General features: G+C 36.6%; 2 protein-coding genes across 3 annotated transcripts; both read left to right on the plus strand.

Annotated features, from left to right (window-relative positions):
* Window positions 1-887: 887 nt before the first annotated feature.
* On the plus strand, window positions 888-1721 carry LOC103321610 (NAD(P)-linked oxidoreductase superfamily protein). Its single transcript, XM_008223434.3, is given in 2 exon segments — window positions 888-1051; window positions 1054-1721. Coding segments are annotated over 2 exon segments (615 nt in total). The 5' UTR covers window positions 888-991; the 3' UTR covers window positions 1609-1721.
* A 10330-nt stretch (window positions 1722-12051) lies between these two features.
* On the plus strand, window positions 12052-17131 carry FLP (Duplicated homeodomain-like superfamily protein). 2 transcript variants are annotated; one of them, XR_016124716.1, is made up of 13 exons: window positions 12052-12935; window positions 13078-13124; window positions 13279-13335; window positions 13473-13545; window positions 13850-13905; window positions 13986-14165; window positions 14252-14433; window positions 14706-14851; window positions 15206-15348; window positions 15431-15648; window positions 15765-15910; window positions 16372-16617; window positions 16726-17131. XR_016124716.1 is itself a non-coding variant. In XM_089047397.1 (13 exons), the coding sequence occupies exons 2-13, from the start codon at window positions 12846-12848 to the stop codon at window positions 16480-16482; spliced, it is 1449 nt and encodes a 482-aa protein (XP_088903523.1). In that variant the 5' UTR covers window positions 12205-12350; window positions 12498-12845; the 3' UTR covers window positions 16483-17131. The 2 variants fall into 2 exon arrangements, 1 of the variants encoding a protein (XP_088903523.1); XM_089047397.1 differs by having other exon boundaries at window positions 12205-12350; window positions 12498-12935; window positions 16372-17131.
* Window positions 17132-18504: the final 1373 nt, after the last annotated feature.

Consider the following 18504-nt stretch of genomic DNA (forward strand, 5'->3'; position numbering starts at 1 on the left):
TAAGAACAAACATGTGACAGAATCTCTCCATATATATATATATATATATATCTAGCATATATGAAATTAAGTTGACACTGGAGAAAGAAAGCTAGCTAAGCACGCAAAAAATATTAATGCGCCGTCATGCTGCATGTTGTTGTTTTTTATTTTTCTTAATTCATGGGATCATGTGGTGGAAGCAGCCGCAGCAGCAGCAGCAGCATGGCTGGAAACTACGGCATTTTGCTGACAATTTGAGAGGTGCCAACTTTCACAACTCATATAATATTGTGTAGTGGCATGATTAACAATTCCCAGTTAATAACAACTCGTTAAGTGGCCACGTGCCTTTGTGGCCTCACATTCACACCTTAATTAATATCAATTAAGCAAATAAGTATATTGGATTAAGATAACAGCAGAATAAGAGAAACCCAAAAGCATGTTTGCCATTTTTGAGACCATAGCTTGAGGATTGCATGTGCAGAGAGCTATAGGTATAGGACATACAATTATTGCATATTTTTATAATGTTTGAAATCCTTCAGTGACTTTTTTGGGTGATGATGACTTAAATTAAATATATGGATCAATCATTTTTATCTGCGTTCGAAGTTGATCCTCACCACTTGGATAACAAACAAAAAGAGAAGAAAAAAAATTGATGAGAGAGAGAGAGTAATCCGTCACGTTGGAAAATAAATTGATGGTTTCGTAACTTTTTTTTTTTTGGTTGCATTTTGATGAGCCTAGCACTGAATTGGTCCAAGGAGATTTGATTTTGGGTTGAGCCCAAATGAGCCTACATAGATAATGGCCCATTTTGTTCTTTTTTAATTTTTTCTTGGAACCAAATAAAAAAACTCCATCTGTCAACTCTAGCTCTAGCCAATAGAAACTCAGAGAAATCTGAAACACACAATTTTCAGCTACCGACCACCCAATCCAATATTTGACACTCCTTTCCTGTTTCTCTATCTTCTCTTTCTCAAACTTCAAGCAAGCCCAAATGGCCTCCACTCCAATTCTCTCTCCCACTCCCACAACCACCTCTTTAGTCCACCACCACCACCACCACCATCTTTGCACCTCTCCTCCAAACTACCCTTTCCCACCAGACCCACTACTTGCAATAACAACAGACCACTCACCAGACTCCACGTGTCCACCCCAACCAACAAACCGAACACCACCACCACCACCACCACCACCACCACCACCACCTCCAAGAAACCCACGACGGAGACTATCTTCTTCGACGGCGGAGCCCACTACGGCGACCTCTTGGCCAACCTTATTCTGGGCTTCACTCTTCTCTGGTTGCCGTTGACTCTGGCCGCCGTTTTCAGGGCCTTCTTTTTGAGGTACAGGTTCACCAACCTGCGGGTGACGGTGATCTCGGGATTGACAGGTCAGGATAGGAGCGATTTCTCGTACAAGGTGATCAAGGACGTTCAGGTGGTGCCACGTTTTATCGGTGAGTGGGGTGATATTATCATAACTCTGAGAGATGGTACGAAGGTGGACCTGAGGAGTGTGCCTAAGTTCAGAGAGATTGCCAAGTATTGCCTCTCGTTGGCTGATAAGCCTGCCGTTTTGAAGGAAAAAGGATCTAAAGGCTTTTAATTATATAAGCTTTAAATTTCATGCAACAAAACAATCAATGTTTTATTATTTTTCTCTTTGTATAAGAAATTAAGAATTCAGTTGAAGGATGCAAAATCATTTTTTGTACATAATTAATTCATTCTTGCACTTTTAGCTTTTCCTTCTTGGGTTTTTTTTTTGGGGGGTCACTAATTAAGTTATCTTTGCTTATGTTGAATGAATGTCTAGGGTCTAATTTCAATTTGCAGCATGGTCCAAGCTTCTCCTAATATATTGGCCTCGAGAATTTGATAACTCAACGACTTGGCCTGAAATTGGGCTCTGTTATACCGTTTAAGTTAGGCCCAATTCATAACCCAAGCTTGACTTGCCCGTCCGGTCCTACATTCGGGCAAAACATTTCACTTTGACGATCATACTACCACATAGTATAAGCGATGCATAATATTATAAATAAGTTTATTAATAACACTATGTGACAGTCGAAGGATTTCCCGTAAGTTTGTGAAAGAGATTGGGATGCATATCCTCCAAGGAGACCATGGTAAAAAATAATAAATCAATCAAATTTTTTTTATTATTTTAAATAGAAAGGCAAAAAGCCTCAGCGATGCTTGGAGATTAGCCTGCCCATAAAACTTTGGACCTTTTAAATCGCTGCCAGGCCTGCCATGTAAATATTTTTTCTGGCCCACCCAAATGCAGGCGTGGGTTGGATACAATACACCTCCAATACATATCTGATACGGATATAGGAGTATAGTTGATTTTTTTAAAAGTTTGACCTTCCAATACTTTAGGGGTAATTTTTAAAATATATTTGGTCATTTTTAAAATTATAAAATCCTATGGAGTTAGAGATTTGGAAAGTGGCTTCTCAATCTTTTAATTTGTTTTTTTGTTGCTTTTTTTTATAAAGGATTTGATCAATCCTATGGAGACTTATATTTTGTGTTTTGTTTATGGAGACTTGTATTTTGTGTTTACTTTTATGTTTTGAACTTATGATGGATGCAATATTAGTTTTTTTTTTCTTTCTATTTATATTATTTTAATTATTGTATCGATGCCATATTTGTATTCTAGTTTTTGAATTTTACTGTATCGACGAATCATATCATATCGTATTAGTATATCCGTGCAATATAGTACGAAGCAAAAGATAATAAATCAAGTAAATTATGCAATGGTCATTGTCGGCAAAATCAAACTCGTTGATGGGGGTGACCACCATTGTCATTAGGTCCAGGTCCTATCACTTCAATATTTCTTTGTTTTTATCTTATCTTTTGAAAAATAAAGCTTCTTTAATTCTGTCACTCTCTAAGACTCAAGAGTCTCTCAGCTAAATCAACTTTGGCTCTTTGGTGTCCATGCATGTCTTTACCCACGGGCTATCAAATTTTTTAGGTGGGATTGTTTGTAGGGTCAACCAACCATATACATTACCAATCTTTATTATCGGAGGACACTAATAATAAGGTTTTGGGCACAAACAATGTCCCACTTGGGGATCTTAAGCTTTATAACTTTTGTTAAGCTTACCCCTTAAGCACAACTGATTAGAGCATGATTAAGCATTGATTTTCACTTATCATAAATAAGTGAAGTTGATTTGCAAAGCATTTGTAGCTCAAGTGGGTAAGAACATTTCTCCTTACATCCTAGGTCCTATGTTCAACTCCCCCGATATCCTCTTGTATAATTTTAATTTTAATTTTTTAAAAGTTGATTTGTGAGTTGGATTATAGATGATTACACCAGACCAAATCTTTGGCAGGACAAATAAGATGGCCTACGCATGGGCTGGTAAGTGGAGCCCAAATCACCTATTCATATAAACAGGGCCTGGACATCAATATCCCTAAGCCCACGTGCATTTCCTAGCCTCTTGTTGTGGGCCACTTTGTTTTTGTTTTTTTATTTTTTCTTGTTTGTTCAAGTTGGTTGAGAGTTAGGTAAGGTGCAAGATTATAATGGCATGTGACACGACACCTAGGGTTGGGTTGATCATGAGCTCCTTTTATTTCAGATTGCATATGTTTGGTTTGCAGAGGTAGGTAATTGGTTCAAGAAGAAAAGGGACATCAACAACATTGAGCTAGCAACTTGGTTGGGTTGGGTTGGGTTGGGTTGGGTTGTGTGACACGTCACTTGTTATATTACTATTTGTGCTGCTTGGGGGACCCATGGGGACTTTGCAAGAAAATCATTCAATCGACAGATATGAATGAACTTCAGCTTAAAAAAAAACAAAGCCTCAATCAAATAAAACAAGTTGTCTACTCAATTATATATACACAGTATATGGAGAGCAAAAATAAGCTATGGATTTTGACACTTCACATTCACAGGCTCTGACAAAGCTCATAAAAAGTTTGACTGTAAAAGTGAGGAATCAATCATCGAACAAAACCTAATAATAATCGTCGTATCCTACCAGATTGTCCTACAATGCGTTCTTTGTTTGTGAGCTTTGCATGCCAGCCAGCACCACTACCTTTAGCTCAATGGACTTTGTACACACCTTCTCCGAAGTTTCTGAATAAGTTCTGCGTTTAGTTGCTAATATCTCATTAGCATAGCTAATCCGTACTTTTACACTTAAGTTCAAATCCCCCTCTTCGTAAATTATATTCATTTAGAATAATTCAGACTATCGCTTGTATTAGTAAAAACGCATATAGCAGACTAAAACTAAATCGACCCTCCTTATCTTCGAAGAAAAATAATCAGCACACGTAGCAGGTTTTGCTAGGACGATCGAATTGGTCCCTACGCTCTGTAAAGTGTTAGAGCACAGAGTATGATTTTTGAGATTTGGGAGATTGATTTGGTAGGAGGAGGACTGGACGGACTGACACAATTTGCAATTGTTCCATTCAGTCCCATACTTTGGTTATTTATTTATATCAAATATTTGATGTCATAACCCTACACATGCTCGGGCAGAGAAAAAGAAAAGGAGAAAAATGAACCAACAAAAAACAGCATCGAGTCACAAAAGGAACTGATCATGAAGCTGGGGTTGTTGCTTCATTGGAAAAACTTTTGACCATACATTGCATGTATATATCTCACTCATTTTCTCTTCTTTTTCTGCCATTTTTCTTAATTTGGTTTCCTCAGAAAAGGCAAAGACAGGTTGTAGTGTGAGTTTGGGGGGAAGAAGGATCAGAAAAAATTGAAGGTGGTGTCAAGTCACGAGGCAGAAAGAGGCCCCCTCCCCAGTTAGGTGAGCAGAGCTCCTCCCATCTGTGAACCCATCTTTATTGAAAGAAGCTAAAGAGAAAGCCACCATTCTTAATTATGAGGCATCACATAGAGACTGTGCTTAGCTCCCTCAGGTCCCCTTTGGCCCTTTGCAGGTTTTGTTATACTAATATGATCACACTTGACACCATCCCCTCTGGCTCTGGCCCTGGCCATTCCCAAATTTCAATCAGTGTTACAACTTAAAGAACCTAATTAAAGAACCATTTTTAATATCAGTAACTTGCTTCTGAATGTAACAGCAGTAGCTTCCCATTTTTTGATGAAGACCAACTTCCTAAGCTCAATTGTTTGCAATAACATGTATAATAAGTTCATTTGATTCAATACCATTATAAAATGCTTAATCCGGTGACTAAACTAAGAAAAAACAAATAATTCTTTAATGTAACAGTCACACTGTTACGTAGTGTTACTAACTAACTCATATTGTAACATGTATATTTATGTATCAATACTATACTCTGACTATGACGTCCACTCATATTATAACATTTGATTGGTAACACCACATAACTAACATGTAGTATATAACTAATCCACTCATTGTATAACATATGAATTAGTTATTAATAAATCAATTGCCGCCTAGCTAGAACTAGAAGTAGCTAGAAGTCTACACTCAATGCCACATCAATGTAGAAGGCACACACACACACGCACGCAAGCATGCATATATAGGAGTATTATTTTAATCAAATACTCATTAGTTTGTCAATCTAATACTTTCCAAGTTCCCACTTAGGCACACTACTCATACAACATTGTGGCGGGAAAATTCAAGTAGTGGAGCTGTGGGCATGGCTAGGAGACCAATTTCTTTTTTGATTAATATAATAGGAGTTTCCATGTTAGATTACAATATCCTCATGTCATGAGTCATGACAGGGGCCTAAGCTCACATCAAACTGCTATTAGTCTTCGTTTAGCACCTAACCTTCTAGGTAGGTATCTTAAACCCTCGATGTCGATCAATAGGCCCTCAAGCTTTCACACAAAAAGCTCACAAGCAAGAAACCTATGATTATCAATGAAATAAATGGTCAAAGCGTTGAATTTGACTGCCCTTAGATTAATGAAGTTCAAGATGTGAAGAAACACAAGTTTTGAAAAGAAGCCAACATCAAAAACATGTATAGAAGAAACGGTGCTTGGGAATCTTGCAATCTGAAAAGGGACAGAGCAATAAGAACCAAACTACGGGAATATAAGGAAGGAAGAGGGCATAGGATTCTCAAAAACCTTCTTTACAAGAAAGCAAAGCATCTCTAGTTTGTGTTAAAAGATACGGAGGAGAGAAAGAAAGTGAGAGGGCGAAGAATTTTAAAAACAACAAAAAAAAAAGTCCAGAGGCTCTTCCTTGAAAAGGTGGCTCTAATATCCAAAATGTGGAGGGTGCCCACATCCCACAAGCATTGTAGGAATCCCAAGCAAGAGAACCCCAACGTCCACATAAAGCTAAAAATAGATTAATTTTTTACATGAGCTGCAACTTTTCTTCCACACGTAGGGCCTTTGCTGCTCTGTTTTTTCTTTTCTTTTCTTTTACATGGGATGGGATCAAGTCATCAGTCGAGGAATATTTTGCCACCCACATGAAATTAATTGTACTATAAATTATATAACCCTAACTCTTTTCAACAAAAAGAAAAAAAATAAATGGAAAGAGAGAAAAAAAAAGCATGGAAATTATTGAAAGAACTAATAGGAAGGAAACCGATCTTAGATGGAATGTCACTAAGAATATTGCTAATTGCAATGCTTAGTTTCTATTATATCGATCCTTGGCTCAGCTTTGACAGTAGAATAATTATATTAATATGAAATATAATCCATATTTTGATTTATTGGGACCTTTTTAGGCAAATTGCCTACATAGGATTCAAGAGTTTTCTTGATATGTGCATTCAAAGTTGTATATTGAACCCGCGGCTGCTACTCATTACCAATTGGAGACAGTGCAAATATATTGACGTGAATAATTAAGAGGGAGATTTGTGCAGAAAAATGGGAATATAAAAGTGAAAAATATATAAAGATGAATTGCAAAAAGTTGTTTTGTACTCTTTCTTGTGCTTTTGTTGATCAAGTGTTGAACAACATCAAACTTTATTTGTAGGGTAAATCACCCTCTCTTTTTCAGCCTTCTTTTTCGACCCTCTTGTCCTCTTTTTGATAAGTCTAGCCTGATTTAGTGAAAAAGATACAATGAAGGAGCGCTAAGCAAATCCCAAATCGGGACCCGCTACACAAACAACAAGACAAATTAACAAGTACTTAGCAAAAAATTAAACAGGGTGCATTCTATTGAAAAGGCATGCAGCTTGGCCAATAAAGTTGTTTTAGACAAAATTACTTTCCGAAAAACACTCGGACCAAGTGACAAATCGGAAGATAATGTTTGAATACACACGTCTTTCCTCATGATGAGGGGCCTAAAACATGTTTAATTGTAGGATTAAAATTAACTAAGTATATTATCTATCTATTTCCAAATTAACTAGTATTGGAATGGATTGAGCTAGGGTTTGGGTGTTTTTCTCTTATATATAAAACTAAGTTGTTCTAGAAAAACTTTTTTTTCTTCTTTCTTTTTTGGTATTTTTTTTTACTTTTTAAAATTCTTTTCCTCCTTCCTTTTCTTTTCTTGCCGTTTCTTTTTCATTCTTTGAAAATGGGGACTAAAAGGATTGATTATGGACCCTTTTCGTGGGGAAAATGTAGGAATTCTTTAATTAAAATGAAACTTTTTCACCTGTAAAGGGTAGAAGAAAAATTAGGAGATGTACTTGGCCATAAACATGCTCGAACAAACCAGTTAACGCATGTAACTACACATTTTATAAGTTTGATCCGTTGCAAAGTTAGTACATGTTTTGTTTTTCTTCCTATGTTAGAGTCCTATGCATCGGTATAGTGTGTGTGAGTTTAGTATGTTATCGCTCCTCTCAATAAAAAATTAACTAAAAAAATATTACTATATATATACCTAAATATTTGGATTTTGTATATATAATTATTTTACGTTCATCTGCACCATAAGTTTTGTTATACATTAAATTGGTAGATAGAATAGCTAACTAACATGATCAAACAAAGGAGAAAAAGGAGAGGGGGCTTACCCTACAAATATAGCATTCTTTTAATTTAAATAAAAATCATTCATTGGCAAAAATAAAGGAAATGATGAAAAGCAGATTAAGTTAAAGTTAGAACAGCTCCCGTCTAAATAGCATAGCACTGTAAGATAAGGCCAAAGCAAAAGTAAGTTATGATAAGCTCATTGAATATTTAGTAGCTAATGATTCACCAATGCCCCTTTTGTTGAGAATGGGAGCCTCCTCCCAATAGGCCCATGTTTTTCATTTTCTATTTTATTTTTTGCTTTTAGAAAAAGAAAAAAGAAAGAAAGAAAAGAAAATCAGAAAATAAAAGCAAAGGGATGGAGAGGGAGGGAGGGAGGGAGAGAGAGCGGGGACACTTGGCGCGGCGTAATTGATTGGGTGGGCGCTTGGGCTTGACAAGTTGGGATGGATGGTGGATGATGACCAACGACTGATGATGAGAATTGAAGTTTAGGCAAAGGCAGCTAGCCCCTCCTTCAGTGGCCCCCACCCCATCTAATCAAATATCAATCTCTTTGGGAACTTGGGCCTCTCTCTCTCCCCCACCTAATTAAGCTCCACTGCAGACAACATTATGCCTTGCAATATTTTGGTTTTGGATTTTTATTATAGTTAGTGCTTTAGGGTTTAGTGGAATGAGTATAATTGCATGGTTTAGAGTTTAGTCATTAGATAATTAACGTTGTGGTCACCCTCATGATCATTTCATAGGCCTCATCCTTAAATACCTCTCAAGTTGAAGTTTACCAAGTGAAATGGAAGTGTTGTCTTATTATATATCATTAATCAGACTAATTTTATTTCGGTATATAATTTATGTACGTAATTTGGTAACGTAACATATCGAACTATTTGATAACAGAACATGAAATCATTTATTTTGATCTTCGAAATTCATCTGTTTTCAATTCACTATTTCTATTTATTCGTTTGATTACGAATGTGGGGAAATGCTTAGACTTAGTCAAATTGAGTTTGTTTTTTTATTATTATTTCCAAAGTCCGCTAGGTTGGCCATATAGCATTGACATTGTTTGCGAGGGAACGTTTGAAATGGGAACCAATTAATATACACATGTGGACACACAGACCCCATGTCCAAATTTATTATGATTCTTTCAAATCAATTATGCAGTTGTAGGTCGCTAGTATGATGCACGAATGGTTTAAAACTGTACATATATTTATATGGATTCTTTCAAATCAATATGTATGCAGTACCAAGTTGCTATGTGAAGCTACAACACGAATTCTGGAGATTGAAGGGCTTAAAGTGATAATATAGAAACATATGGGACCAAATGTGATTTGTCAAAGATAAAACCGCGTGACATTTGTCAAAGATGATGATCTGCTTAACATGAAAATTACCTGCATTAGTAGCCTAAACTACACAGCTAGCTAAGCGTTAAAAGAAATTAAAAAGGTGATATATATGGCCACACCAGCTCATTCAATCAAAGCTGAAAACTGACAAAATTAAGGCATAATGAGTGGAGGAGGGAAAGAAAACGGAGGCAAGTTTTCTTTTTGAATGATCAGGCTTCATGCATGGTCATGGGATATATCTACGTATTTGTTTTCTTCTTTAAACCTTTTTAAAGTTTCAAAAGGGTGCATGTGTGTATTGCTATTGCAGCAAATTAGCTTTTGCATAGGGTTCCACAAGGTCGGTCTTTACTTTCTTTTTCCTGCTCTTGCCCTTTCATATATGGCTCTTGTAATGGGACAATTTTTTCATTATTATTTTTCTTTTATACATGCGATATTGAAAGGGACATTCGAATACAATACTTCGTGTGCATAAATAATTACCACTTGAGTCATAAATCCGTTACATATTTTGAGACGAATATAAACCTAGACCCTCATAAACCCGTTTCATTTTCTATTTTCTAGCTATGGTAGCTACTATTTCTCTTTTTCATGAACATTGTTTGTTTGGATTCCCTCTCCAAAAAGCACATGTTTATACTTCATACTATACACACACAAAAATATATATTTTATATTGCATATATGATACTTGTCACTCACATTCTCATCTCTGAGTCTGATTGCATCCTTTCTCACGAACGGTATGCAGAGGGAGTAACATGGGCTTTCGTGCTTGAATCAGTAGCCTCTTTTTGGCGGGAGACTTCGCTGTCAAGAAAGAGACCAATGAGATGCCCATTTCTGGTTTCTTGCCGTTGGAGGGCTCCACCAATTGAAGATTTTAAAAAGGTCGACAGGATTGCGCGTTCCTCTTCCTATTGGGCCAGGTGGTGGATGGAGGACTTACCCACCTGGCAAGGTTAACGAGCTAGATATCTGTTTGGTGGAGGAAATATAAGTGAAAGTTTTTTTTTCCTTTTTTGGGTTATATTATACGTGAAAGTTTATATAAGACCTCTTCAAAGAGAGCTGAAAGAAATGGTAATATCGTAGCCATAAAAATAATATTGAAATATAAATTAGGACTTAAGTAAACCCTATGCAACTCCATGTCAGAACTGTGAAAGTTTGTTTGGTTTTGTATTTTCCGTACTTAATATAATTACAACTCGGCTAGTTTAAGGCCCACACGGATTATCAGTCTAATCCAAATTAATAAGTTTAAATAAAATTACATTTAATATAGTTAGGTTTCTGTCACTTCGCCGAGAGAAAATGTGGGGTTACGTCTTCCTCTACTAATTTTCTCATTGTGTACACTAATGCTCAACAATTTTGAATTTCTGTGGACAGTTAGTGTTTGTCCTCTCATTCATGGAATACGTAGGAAGAGTCCAACATCGACTTGCTGCCCTTTGTCTTTGTTTGATGAAGACTCCTTCCTGTTTTTTCTTTTTTGACTTCTTTTGTGGAGGAGGTTTCTCAATTTCTACGTATATAGTGACATATTAATTATTAAGTTCATACGATGCAAACTATTCTTTTGAATTTACACGAGTTTATATGAGTTTCGATTGGTGTAAACAATTAACTAAAGTGCCAATATATCATTAATAGTTCGTAAGACTGACTTGGACGCAACTCCAATTCAATCCAAATAAATCTAGTAGTAAGATAAGATGTCACCATTAACAGATTGAAAGTTAGCCCTATTATTAAACACTGTCTGAAATATGACAAATTAACAAAGAACTAGCAACATAATTCAAAATGATTCCTAATCTAGTTATTGAAAAAAAATAAAAAATCTAGAATTCATGAAGCATGCGTGCATGATACATCTAAACAATAGTGAAGCAGTCACATGACAGTATCATTGATAACAAAAAATAAACACAGAAAATAAAAAAATTTCAACTTTCAATTTTGAAAAACGAATTCGTGTTTCCTACGAATGTGAAAGTGAAACAGCATAAGGAAGGTGCCAGACCACCGTGAAGATTGTCGTGTGTGGGTGTGGCCAACATCCAATTCGAGTATGAAACTCGGACCCATCACATCAGTACACGTGGCTGCGGGGATTGGCTCCAATGGCAACCCCTCATTTCATTTCGTACACACGTGGGAATGGAGAAAAGCCGCCCAAGCAAGCACAATGAAAAATACAAAAATTCAAACAAAAAACAAGATTAATGTGATAGAAATGAATTAACCAAAACAGGCATTGAATGGAAATGGAAAATATATTAGGCTCTCCTCCGCCTCATTTGAGTGAATGAATGTGAAGGTTAGGTCACGAAGATGGTCACTTCCCCTTTAAAGTTTTCTAATTTTCAAACCCACAAAAAACAATTTCAAATTTTTTCTCTAATTTAAGTAAAATATTTGAGAATTCGAACACAATATCTCGGACGACTGCTACAAACCCATTGCAACATATTCAAAAGTTTTGAACCCACCAAAATCAAATGCCGATATGATAAATAATAATATCAAATAACCATATACAACAAATGTACATGATGGTGCATCATGCATGTGCCACAGCCAATCATATCATTTTTTTTGATCGGATTAAAAAAACACAAATATATTATTCATCATTATAAATATTGATAAATAGTGTCTGGCCTGGGTGTGTGTGGCCCTGTGGGCATAGTCTACTCCACCATCATCCATTAATGTTATCTCATGGAATTCAGCGTTATTTTTCAAACTTCCCCTCATACCCGCGCACTAAACTATAAAGCAACCAAAAACAATCCGTTAGTTTTATTTATATATCCATTTTTTTAAAAATTATAAAAATATATATTCCAGACTTTGCAGAAGTCCTCACAAGTCATTGGTTGTAAAGAAGACAGAGAAAGTTTCAAAAAAGGTTTCAGCTTATTGCTCTTCTACACGTCCTCTGTTCTGTTCTGTTCTCTCCAGTCCCACCCCAAACTCTCACAACCCCGATCGTAGTTTTCAGCCTAAATCTCTGTAAGTTAGTGGAAGTTGATACAAAAGTACAAATACCCAGATCCAATCTAATCTCTTTTCTCAAGTATATACACTGTTTGAGCATATATTTGGTATATTGGGCTGATGTCTTTTCTCTTTCTTCAATTCTTATAAGTTTCAATTCAGGGGATAGTGAAACTTTGAGAAAGAGTAACTCCAAAGGTGCGTTTGAAAAGTTAGAATCCGAGGCAAATCAATCGGGTCATGGTTTGGACTGTGCTTATGCTTCCGTTTGAACCCAACAGTATCTGTGAAGATTATTAGGAAAAAGAGAGGGAAGGGTTTCTCTGCTTCTTTTGGGGTCTGGCCGTTTTCTTTATTATATAGCTCAAAAAAGACTTCGGCTTTAGTTGTATTATGCAACTTGGTTTTGATAAAGGGATCAAGGAGCGTCCAAGGCCAAGAGAGAGACTGAGAGAGTGAGACTGGTGAGAGAGAGAGAGAGAGACAGAGAGAGGTGAAATTAAATACCCAATGCCGCAGGAGGAGCCAAGGAAGAAGCTTGGAAATGAATATTCTAATTCCAAGAAGAAGGAGCGCCACATAGTTACCTGGTCTCAAGAGGTCCTTTTATTTCTTGCTCACCTTTTTTTTTTCTTTTTCATTTTGGATAAATAGATAAGAGTTTTAGTTTTGATTAATACCAATACCCCGAGTCATATTTCTTGGTTTTCTGACATGGGTTGGTTCATTTCGTGAGTTACAGGAGGATGACATTCTGCGCAACCAAATTAGCGTTCATGGAACAGACAAGTATGTTTCTTAGTTTTTTGACATGGGTTGGTTTTACTTTGACATTAATTCAATTTAATTACCTTCTGTTTGCTGGTGCTGCATCCTTTTTTTTTTTCTTTTTTTTCGTAGAAAATGAACTGAGGGCTTAATTTTGTGATCATTTTGTGTGCAGTTGGGCTATCATTGCGTCTAAATTCAAGGATAAAACAACGAGACAGTGCAGGAGACGGTATTTTTCAAACCCAATAATTAATGTTGAATTCAACTTTTCCTGAGCCATCCTCTGTTTTCTTCCACCCAATTATTCGGCTATAGTTGTTTTGACTACTAATCTGTTTTTATATGAATTTGAAAATAATGTTGCAGATGGTACACATACTTGAATTCTGACTTCAAGAAGGGAGGATGGTCACCAGAGGAAGACATGCTCTTATGCGAGGTAAGCTTCTGAAACTCCAGTTTATGCATCCTAAAATGGTGAAATATATACAAGGTTAGTTTTAATGAAAAAACTTTTTTCCAAAAACTCGATCTAGGAGAAGCTCTTTCTTTTAAAGACTTGAATTACTTTCTTGAATCTCGGTTATAATAAGACCAAGTAGGCCAGACCTATTGATTGCATAGTCTGTCTTCCTAAAGTTCAACAGAAAAACCCACCACAGTTCATTCAGCATTTTACATTATTGCCCTGATCATTGGATGTGGTAACAGCAACCTATAACTGAAGGTCATCTGATCTGCAGGCTCAAAAGATATTTGGTAACAGATGGACAGAAATAGCTAAGGTGGTTTCGGGAAGGTATGGTATCTCTCTATTCCCCCTTTGTGCAATAAGGCAGGTCTTTGTAATGACTCGCTTAATCTGTGCTACTTACGCAGAACTGACAATGCTGTGAAAAACCGGTTTTCGACCTTGTGCAAGAAGAGAGCCAAATATGAGGCCTTAGCTAAAGAGAACGCTACTTCATACATCAATTCAAATGACAAAAGGGTCATAATCCGAAATGGTTTCAATACAGATGGAACAACAGAAACTATAGCACCTTCTAAGAAGATGAGGTAGAGTAGAAATTACATCTTTATGTACAAAAATGTTGATTAGATTACTACTCAATGTAGTAGAACTCATTCTTTGTACGACACAGGAGAACCCACATCCCTAATCTCTCCGAAAATTGTAACTCCGGGGATAGACTATTTGAGCAGTGTGGAAAGATGAATCAGCAGCTAAGAGCTCCATTTACTGTGTTGATTCAGAATTTCCACAATGTAGACAACCTGCCAGACCAGCATAATGTCAGTAGCACAAAGGAAGTCTCTGGGAATGGTAAATCACCTGAAATAAAAATTTGTTTGAAAACTCATCAGATTGCTATGACAATGCCTGAGAAGCACATTGCTTGAAATGTGTGAGAAAATAAGCTTTTTTATTTATTTAATATTTTTATATAATGAAAACATAGCGTATTTTTGTTCTATTTAGCCAACAAAATGTTGGCCTATTTATCAGTTGAAAATACAAGATGCGGTGATTTATATGTTTTCAATTATAAAACTTCAGGAGAATCTAATTCCATTCTTAATGTCATTTACCTGCAGCACAAAATAGCAAGTTTCAAGGATCATTTCTCAAGAAGGACGATCCGAAGATAACTGCTCTGATGCAACAAGCAGAGTTGCTCAGCTCATTGGCACTAAAAGTTAACACAGAGAACACAGACCAGAGTCTTGAAAATGCTTGGAAGGTGAGATTTAATTTTTCATTGGTTGTGGCCTCAGCTATCAACATGTAATTGATATCAAAATATAAATATGACTCACATGTATAGCAACCAAATGAGTACAATTCCCAACATCAATCAACAGATTGCCATACTTTCCGTAAGATAGTCCAGACCATTCCAACAGAGAATAATGTAGTTATGAGACTTGGTTGAATGTTTATTCATCAATGTTAGATATCTAGCTTTCTTGACATAACTATCCATAGCATGACATCTGAGGTTCCCTTAGTACTTGAATTCCCTCCAATCAAAATTTTAAGTATGGTGCAAAATTGAGTCTGCATATCCTCTAACATATATCAATGTGATATCCAGGTGCTCCAGGATTTCTTGAATCAAAGCAAAGAAAGCGACATCCTCAGTTATGGAATTACTGATTTTGATTTTCAACTCGAAGATCTTAAATATCTGTTAGAGGACTTAAGGAGTACTAATGAAGGAAGTCGATCATCTTGGCAGTAAGAAAAGTGACCTGGACTATTCTGATTTGAGCATGCTTAAATCACCATGCATCATCTAATTGATGACATATTATTGTAGGCAACCAGATCTATACGATGAGTCCCCAGGAAGCTCTGAATACAGTACAGGGTCAACTCTCCTGTCCCAAACAGAATGTTATGTGGAACAAAACGAAGCTGAAATAGGTACACTGATTGAGGAGATTCAACCTGGTTCACAATCCATTCCTATTGGAGGGGAAAATGATGTTCGAGAATGTGAGAAAGGGATTGTTTCCAGAGGAACCAGAAAGCAAGGTAATGGATTATCATATAAGATATATAGGCTGATAATAACTTTACTTGTGAATTATATATCATAGTTTCCAGCTTAATTAGATTTCATAATAACATATCTAATCTTATTTATGCAGAAATATTTCCATCTTGTAATGAAGGAACAAAAACTGATGCAGTCATTTCTGTATCGTCAAATACAGAGTTCAGTTCTCCTAATCAAGTTACCCCGTTGTTCAGATCTTTGGCAGCAGGAATTCCCAGCCCAAAATTTTCTGAAAGTGTAAGTTCCCTCAGGAGCTCAAATCTTTCAAATAATAAGTTATTTGAAACATCCTTCATTGTATTAGCAGCACCTTCAGTCGTTATCAAGTCACTAGTAGGCTTCTCAGATTACGTCATCGAAACATTTGTAGGACTTCTAGTCTTCTGAAATCACTAGTGGTATTAGTAATGATGGCTCTGGTTGTCAGGAAAAGATTGACCCTGCAACATTTGTATGTAGGACTCTCTTAAGTCTACTGATGATAAGCAGCCATTAGGACTGAACTCATTAAAAACAGGCCAGGCCAATAATAGTTGCGGAGCCAGAGAGTAGAATACTACCGTGTTTTTTGCCTAATAGTTATTACTTTTTTCAGTCACATATTCTATTTCAGTAAGTTATGTAATGGCTAGTATAAAAAGCTTAAGTGCATATAGCAGGAGAGCAAGCCTAACCAGTTATGTTGTTGGATTTTTCAGGAAAGGAGCTTCTTGCTCAAAACGCTTGGAGTGGAGTCTCCTTCTCCTTACCCAAGCAACAATCCTTCACGACCACCACCCTGCAAACGAGCCCTCCTTCAAAGTCTATAATCAACCTGCCTTTTTGATCCAGCTTATACATAGAAATTTTACATGGCTTAGTTGCCTTGCCTATTGAGTTCATGTTTTTTTGAATTCCTTTCCTCTTTGGATTGCAGCCATTCCAGCCTGAAATTTTACCAAAAGGCAGGTTAAGATCTGCTTACCAAAACCCAGATCTAGAATGTTACGGTGCATTCTAGCATTTCCAAAAGTATCTAACAAAGTTTTCTGCATTCTTTTGTCCCTCAGCAGAGTTACCACCCTCGGAGTTCCTATCCGGTACTCACATTCTGCGTGCTTGGTGTGTCATTCTTTAGTTTGTCTTGGTGTGTTCCATTTTTTGGCCTTTGATTTACCAGTTGTACAGAACCTGCTATATCCCTAGTCATTCAGAGTGTAAGACTGTAAGTATACATTGGCACCTCGCCTATATCTTCAGCTAGAGTATATGTTGAAAAGTAAACACAGAGAGAGAGAGAGAGAGAGAGAGAGAGATTAACCAGTTCAAGTGGATTCCTGTTTATCGTTTTTTGGTGTGCAAAGGTATAGCATAGAATTAAGTTCATTTTTTTCTTCTTTGCTTTGGTTTCCCTCTTGATTTCTCATGTAACCAAACGTAATATAATTGGAGTGAAAATGGTTTTGGTTTTTGTGTGCACTTGTCTCCTTTTGTCTAGTTTGCTTTCTTTGAATTAAGACATGAACCGATGAACACATTTCCAGAAAGTGCAAAAGAAAGGTTAGAACATTCAGCATCAGGAAAGTGAGACTCAACTGGCACACAGATGTAGGAATGCATGAGTTTCAAAACAAACGCACAAGAAACCCAAAAAGAAAATGGCATTAAAGTTGACAGAAAATTGTAATTGACTGGTTTTACTTACCGGAGGGTATGGTTTGAAGCATGAAGGAAGCTCCCTCAGTTCTTCACTCTCTCATGTCAAGTGGGGAAGAACAGAAGAAGGGTTCTGAGAAAACCGTGTTATATTGAGTTTCATGGATGGTGGAGGTGGAGGTGGAGGACAAGTATGATCATTACGAAAACAAAAGCAATTGGAAAAAGAGGGAGGGAAGTCTCTACAAAATAAAGTGCACTAAGTTATTATCAGCTGTAATCTTTCTGGAGGAAAGGTAAGCACAAATTGACACTTTTGACCACTCTGACTCCCACAGAAAATCGCTTGACCCCTCAAGGATAAACTTGTAACAAAGTGCTCTGTTTCTTCCACACTGCTGCTTTGCGATTTGCATTAGAGAAAAAGAAAGCAGAAGATTACTGATGAGTCGATTTTATATTATATATTTAATCCCATTCTTAGTATATTTTGGTTAATACTTTGGAAGAATTTTGATACTTTGAATTATATTTCCAATACAGGACTTTCGATTCTCTCTGGAGCAAAACATAATCAAATAAACGAATTTTGGAGTAATTCCAGTTGGAGGACGTACGTGAGTCACTTAGCTTGATCGTATCAAAATATCAGACTTTTCCACCAAGCGATGATTTCCTGGCGAATAAATGAAGGAGCAGTGCTGTAATAATGACGTTTTGGGCTTTTATTGCGTGTTTGGAGCCCAAGATGACCTCAGATGGGTTCGTGGCCTTCTGGAGAAGTGTTTGGAATATTTTTATCTTTAAAACGAGCTATCTTGGGCCATATTTGGAGGAGATTTGAGACCAAAACGTGGCTGGGCAGATTGTGAGCAGATTCTCCTAATCCAATTTGGATTTTATATCCTAGTATTATTTTATTTTAACCTAGTTTCCTGGTGGGGATTGGGGCAGCTAGGTTTTAGGAGGTATTTAAGTTATTTTTCACAGCAAATTTTGGGACTTCTCTTTTGGCTTTTGAACACGACTTTTGCTAGGATTTTGAAAGAACTTCTACTTCAAGGTGTTTTCGATCTTTATTATTTTAATGAAGAACTTGATTATTTTTATTGTGAACATGCGTAACTAACTTTTTTTGCTAGGGTGAGGCCACGAGCTTTAGCAAGAATATGTAGTTTCTGTCCAATTTGCTTATG

This window comes from Prunus mume, linkage group LG2 (genome assembly GCF_029339155.1).
Source record: "Prunus mume cultivar Tortuosa linkage group LG2, ASM2933915v1, whole genome shotgun sequence".
Taxonomy (NCBI): domain Eukaryota; kingdom Viridiplantae; phylum Streptophyta; class Magnoliopsida; order Rosales; family Rosaceae; genus Prunus; species Prunus mume.

Excerpts from the sequence above, each read along its gene's own strand:
- FLP (XM_089047397.1), top strand. The coding sequence starts at position 12,846 with ATGCCGCAGGAGGAGCCAAGGAAGAAGCTTGGAAATGAATATTCTAAT. Across the intron at positions 12,936-13,077 it reads TAGTTACCTGGTCTCAAGAG|GAGGATGACATTCTGCGCAA; the intron begins GTCCTTTTATTT and ends CGTGAGTTACAG. Across the intron at positions 13,125-13,278 it reads AGCGTTCATGGAACAGACAA|TTGGGCTATCATTGCGTCTA; the intron begins GTATGTTTCTTA and ends TTTTGTGTGCAG.